This window comes from Gracilinanus agilis, chromosome 1, assembly GCF_016433145.1.
Source record: "Gracilinanus agilis isolate LMUSP501 chromosome 1, AgileGrace, whole genome shotgun sequence".
NCBI classification, from domain to species: domain Eukaryota; kingdom Metazoa; phylum Chordata; class Mammalia; order Didelphimorphia; family Didelphidae; genus Gracilinanus; species Gracilinanus agilis.
The window spans coordinates 93,580,914-93,587,218 of NC_058130.1; the positions used below are offsets into that span (position 1 = coordinate 93,580,914).

Sequence of the window (6,305 nt, forward strand, 5' to 3'; positions counted from 1 at the left end):
AAGAACGTCGGTGCTAGAGACGTAGTTGTTTTAAGTGTTTGGCAGACTTTAAACGGTTGTAAATTAAGTGTTCAAGGTGGGAATGAAATGAAAGAAATTAGGAATGCTTAGCCCGGAGGAGAAAAGACTAAAGAAAGGAGAGAAAGGAACGCAAAGGTGTTTCACAAAGTAGGGGCATGACTTTTCACGGCCAGAGGAGGGCGCACGCGCCCCTTCGCGGCGATCCAAACTCAACTCCTCCCCCTTTCACTTCGCGCTCGTCGTGCGCAGCCCCTCCCCCTAGGCAGCCGTTGGTTGGAGCCCGAGTTTGACGTAGCCCATTGGAGGGCGGGGCAGAGTCCGCGTGCCCGTCTGTTTGCGTGCGTGCGTACGCGTGCGCGACAGTTCCTGAGGACAGCCGCTCGGATGCGGGCATGTCGGTGGCGTTTGTGCCAGAGAGGCTGAGGGGGAAGGCGGAAGTGAACCAGGAGACCATCCAGCGGGTAAGGCTTGCGCATGCGCCAGCTGCGGGCTCCGAGTGTTGGCTCCGCTCCCTCCCTCTCCACCCGGGCTACCTCTGGCTAGATCCGGGGCCCTGGAGCCCGGTCGGGCCTGCCCCCTGGACAGCTTTCCCTCTCTCCTACCCCGCGGGCCCCGGCCTTCCTCGCTCCACTGCCCCCACGCGCCGCCACATCCACAATCATCTTTTCTCCTTTCTTCTGGCCAAGTCGGGGGCCCGCGGGCTTCCGAGGCTCTGTTAGGCGCCTCCTGTGCGGTGCGTCCGACTACGACCCAAATGAAATCCACGGAGCCGCCCTTGCCTGTGGGAAGCTTACACTTGTGCACGGCATTGGGGCAGTGTCCCAAAAGTCTTAGTGCGGTTCTAGACGCTTACAATTTAACCCTTCCCCATACTTTGGGGGCGCTCTGGAGAGCTGGGAAGAGGCAAGACAGTTTTGGGGAAAGGCCAAAGCTCCAGAAGGAGCTCGGAGGCCATGAGCCAAGCCTTAAAGGAAAAGAGCTATTCCGAAGTGGAGGCCAGGGTGTGCACAGACTTAGGGTCCTAGGTAATGAGGCCGAAGGGAGGGTGGGCCCGATGGTGGACCTCCCGGGCCCAACAGTTCGTCCCTTATATTAAAGAAATGAGGCCTAGGAAAGGGGCACGGATCAGAAGTGAGGTGCTGCTTGTGGTTGAAGGCCACATCCTCAAGCAATTGCACCCCGGAACTAGAATGATGGGCATGTGGCTGCTGGAAGGGGCTGAAAGCTAGAGACAGGAAATTTTGTCGATTGGGTTGTAGGATGAGTGAGATGGGAATGATGATTCCTTCCCCTTCACCCCCTCCAGGTACTTAAGCTAAACAAAAAGCTTGACTTCCCCAACATATTCTTGGTTCTACCTTTGCTCACATTATTCCATATGCCTGGAAACATCCTCCTTCCACTTATAAAACTGCAGAAATCTCATTTCTTCTGTAAAGTATAACTCATGCGACCCTCTTCCAGGATGCCTCTCCTCATTCCTTGCCTTGCCTAATAACTTCCTTAGAAGTTATATATCACTTTGAACTTCTTAAATGCATTCATCATGTTATATTAGGTGGTTTGCTTATCCGTGTTTGTGCCTTGTTTTCTCTAGACTCGAGTTCATCAGTGTAAGCAACCAAGTCTTATCAAGGGTAGAATGGCAACATAGATTTGTACACAGTGACTTTAGTCAGTGTTGTTTTATCCCTTTGCTTTGTATCCTTCCCCAGGTCTTAGGTTCTTCTTTTGTCTCCTAGCCTCCATTTCCCCCATTTTTCTGACATTTGGTTCATTTGGCATAGGTTCCAGTCATTCCTGGACAGACTTTACCCCCAAGAATTTAGAGCCCCATAGAGAAGTAAGATTGACATTAGCAATAGAAATGCATAGATCCAAATACTTGGGACAGATAAGTTCCACCAGCGCTGTTCATATATTTCATTGTTCCTGGATTGTAGTATTTGGTGAGCTATGTCTCTGCATTAGTGGCTATGTTTGATTGTCTCTATTTTTACTCATTCCCATGTCTGTATCATAAGAGAGATTTCATGGAGGACAGGAAGTAGGTCCAGTGGGGAATTCACAAGACTGAACATAGTAGATACTTGTTAAATGCATCTTTGTCAATGAAGGGAAGCATAGTGGGTACAGTAGAAAGGATGATAGATTTGTAATCAAAAGATTTGCTTCAATTCCCACCCTACCATCTTCTACTTTTGTGACCCTTGAACAAGGCAATTAAAACCTCACCTGCTCTTGATATCCTCTAATTCTAATAGGAGAGAATTGAATTAGATGACCTCTTGTGGCCCTTACAGCAGCTCTCAATCTATGATTCTACAAAGGGAGAGGTCTTGGCTTGTTGAGATTCATCAAAGCCCAGGAATTAGAATGTCCAATGTAAGTGTGAAGAGCCTGGGGAAAGGCAGATGGGAGAGAGCAACATGGAGACCCCTACTATAGTAAAGCCAGAACAAAAAATAAATTAAATGGCGGGAAATGAGCCACTTTTGTCAGCATGTCCAAAAGGGACCTCACCAAGCAAAACCCTAAATGGCTGAAAAATTGGCTTGCAGAAGAAGAAAGTTCTGGATTTCTAGAGAACATCGAAACTTAATTTTTTTTAAACATTTAATAATATTTATTTTTTAGAAAAGTTAACATGGTTACATGATTCATGCTCTTACTTTCCACTTCACCTCACCCATCTCCCCCCCCCCCCATGGCCCATGTGCATTTCCACTGGTTTTAACGTGTCGTTGATCAAGACTTGTTTCCAAATTGTTGATAGTTGCATTGGTGTGGTAGTTTCGAGTCTACATCCCCAATCATGTCCGCCTCAACCCATGTGTTCAAGCAGTTGTTTTTATTCTGTTTCCACTCCTGCAGTTCTTCCTCTGAATGTGAGTAGCGTTCTTTACCATAAGTCCCTCAGAATTGTTCTGGGTCATTGCATTGCTGCTAGTACAGAAGTCCATTACATTCGATTTTACCATAGTATATCAGTCTCTGTGTACAGTGTTCTGGCTCTGCTCCTTTTCACTCTGCATCAGTTCCTGGAGGTCTTTCCAGTTCACTTGGAATTCCTCCAGTTTATTATTCCTTTAAGCACAATAGTATTCCATCACCAGCATATACCACAATTTGTTCAGCCCCAACTGAAGGGCATACCCTCGTTTTCCAGTTTTTTGCCACCACAAAAAGCTCAGCTATAAATATTTTCATACAAGTCTGTTTATCTATGATCTCTTTGGGATACAAACCCAACAATGCTATGGCTGGATCAAAGGGCAGGCATTCTTTTATAGCTCTTTGAGCATAGTTCCAAATTGCCTTCCAGAATGGTTGGATCAGTTCACAACTCTACCAGCAATGCATTAATGTCCCAATTTTGCCACATTCCCTCCAGCATTCATTACTCCCCCCTTCTATCATTTTTAAAACTTAATTTTTAAAGGCTGTCAAGTCATTGTCCCAGGTGGTAGGGAATGGTTATATGACCCTGTTAAAGAATAAGATGGGCCACTGTGGGGTTCAGAAGCCAGGCATCTCCACCAGACCAAAAGTTCTAGAAAATGGGCATTCAGGCTCTCTTTCCTTTCCTAAATTCAATCCAAATAACATGTCTTTTAAAAGATCATAGAAATTAGAGCTGGACAGGATCTTAGAAATCACATGGTCCAACTTCACTTTAGATAGATGAAAACAGAGAAGTTCAGTGACTTTGCCCAGTCTTACAAAGGTCTTAAGAAGCAAGCCTGGATTTCTCTACTAGCAGCAATGCAGTGATCCAGGACAACAACTCTGGGACTTATGGGAAAGAACACTATCCACATTCAGAGGAAGAACTCTGAGAGTAGAAACACAGAAGAAAAACGACTGCTTGATCACATGGGTTAATGGGGATATGATTAGGGATATTGACTCTAAAGGATCACCCTAATGCAAATATCAATAATATGGAAATAGGTCTTGATCAATGACACATGTAAAAAACCCAGTGGAATTGCGCATTGGCTACTGGAGGGGGTTGGGGGAGGAGAGGGAAAGAACATGAATCTTGTAACCATGGGAAAATACTCCAAATTAAATAATTAAATAAAATTTTGTTTAGGAGATGAAGCAGGCCTGGACCTAGATCCTCTGAATTCAATTCCAGTGCTCCTTACACTGTCCCATGCTTAACATGTCAGCTGTCTTTTTTTTACCTCTCCTAAGCATTTAATCTTTTTTTTAATTTTATATTATTTGTATCCATGTTTTATCCCACCCCCACCCAGTGAACTTCTTATAAATAGCACATCTCATTTGCTATTTTTGTTCTTTTTTAATCTCCTAGTACCAGCACACAGTAGATGGTTAATCACTGTTGAATGAAGTCAAATCCCCTATAGATAGTATGTAATGTTTCTGCTGTCTTTTAGTTGCTGGAGGAAAATGACCAGCTGATCCGGTGCATTGTGGAGTATCAGAACAAAGGACGGGCTGCAGAGTGCACACAGTAAGTTGCCATTTGGTCTGTCCTAAGAAGGCTAGGAAGTGGAAGCCACTTCTTCTTCTTCTTCTTCTTTTTTTTTTTTTTTTTTTTTTTTTTTTTTTAGGATTATGAATTTAGATCTAGAAGAGATTTTAAAGATCACCTTATCCAACCCCTTCATTTTACAATTCAAGAAACTGAGGCTGTGATGTTATGCCCAACATCACAGAAAAAGTTAGGTAACAGCTAAGATTCTGTTTTCTCTGGCTTCAGATTCTATATCCCATCAGTAAATGAATTCTTACTGCATCTGCATCTCAGTAAACCCTATTCCAGTTTGTGTGAGTGACTTAAATAAAATTTGTTCATCAGTTATTTTTCTTAGATGAAAACCTGAACTCAAAACCTGCTCTGAGGAGAGAGTCAGGTCCTAGCCCTGCCATATAGTAGCTATGTGGTGCTAAGCAAGTCACCTCCCTTCTCTGGGTTTGTTTGCTCTGTAAAGTAAAAGACTTAGATTAGGTAATCTCTGAGACTCCTTACATTCCACCTGTGCCCATGTGGTAGTATCCCTTTAAAGGAGATGATAGAACCACTTCTATTACCCCATTTGTGTCAGGCTAGCTCCAGTGTGCTTCTTCCACAGTTTTATGAACTGACCTAGTTCTTGCTATCATATGATAACATTCTAGAAACTAACACTACTTTCTGCCTGTAGTTTAGTTTATGGATTTTTCTTCCACAGGTACCAGCATGTATTGCACAGAAATCTCATTTATTTGGCAACCATTGCAGATGCCAGTCCAGCAAATGCTCCCAAAACAGTGGATTGATTGATTAGTCCTTACCTTTTGTCATATTGTGAGTATGCATCCCCTTCAAAGAAATGGAGCCATGACCTTTGCCAATGCCAGTGTTGAAGTTGCACCTGGGAAACAGGACTGAGGCCCATTTTGAAGAGCAACTGGATGTTTAATGTCACTTTTCATTACTCAACACGTCCCTCTAAATAGTCGTTACTCGGCACATCATTTTTCCCAATTTTCATCTTTGGGAGAAATAAAACATCAGGAAACCCTTTCAGAGCTTACTTCTTGGGCTGTCAGCTTAAAGGAGGCTGAGTAGAGACAGGAGGCATGACACTTCTGGCAATATCCTATTGTTTATACATATAAATGTAATTGCTCCCAGCAGCTATTTATTAAAGTTATGGTTCTCTGAACATGTCTTTGTCTTCTTAGAATCTCAGTGATTTAACACTTGTCTTTCTGAGATGGAAGGCTGCTGGGAAGTGTGGAACTCTTGTTTACAATAAACATTCCATTCAGACAACTAAAACATTATGGCATGTTTCTCTAGCTTGTGAAAAATACATTTCTCCCAACCAGGGGTAAAGCAAGTAAGATCATTCCTTGTTCTAGAAATGAGACTGTCAAACTTTAAGAAGTTGAATCTTGGCTGTGCTCTTAAAACTAATGTTAGAAGTTATACCTCCCTTACTGTACTGATTGTGTCATGGTCATTGATAAGTCCCTAGACCTAGATTTTAGTGACCCTCATAAGGAATGCTCTGGACTATTACTTGTGGTTAAAGGAAAATTTAACTGGAGTAGATTGGAAAAGTGCAACATGAGTACCTGAGTAATTATGTTTTAAAGAAATGCAGTTTTACTATTTTTATGCACTAGACAGGGCGTCCCAAGGGTCTTAGGGCCATTTTAAGCTCTAATGATTTTATAGCTACTAATAGGCTACTTATAAGTTCCTTTTTTAAAAAATCCTCATTTTCTTTCATCTAAACTCATAAACCCTCTATGCATGG

The 6,305-nt window shown here is 43.1% G+C and overlaps 1 protein-coding gene across 1 annotated transcript; it reads left to right on the forward strand.

The window, feature by feature from the left end:
- The first annotated feature begins 385 nt into the window (after positions 1–385).
- SS18L2 (SS18 like 2) lies at positions 386–5,830 on the forward strand. Its single transcript, XM_044656971.1, has 3 exons — positions 386–482; positions 4,431–4,507; positions 5,229–5,830. Exons 1-3 carry the CDS (start codon positions 414–416, stop codon positions 5,314–5,316), a joined length of 234 nt encoding a protein of 77 aa, XP_044512906.1. The 5' UTR covers positions 386–413; the 3' UTR covers positions 5,317–5,830.
- Positions 5,831–6,305: the final 475 nt, after the last annotated feature.

Coding starts and splice junctions, on each gene's coding strand:
- SS18L2 (XM_044656971.1), top strand. CDS start 414: ATGTCGGTGGCGTTTGTGCCAGAGAGGCTGAGGGGGAAGGCGGAAGTG. Junction 483..4,430: donor ACCAGGAGACCATCCAGCGG/GTAAGGCTTGCG, acceptor GCTGTCTTTTAG/TTGCTGGAGGAAAATGACCA. Junction 4,508..5,228: donor CGGGCTGCAGAGTGCACACA/GTAAGTTGCCAT, acceptor TTTCTTCCACAG/GTACCAGCATGTATTGCACA.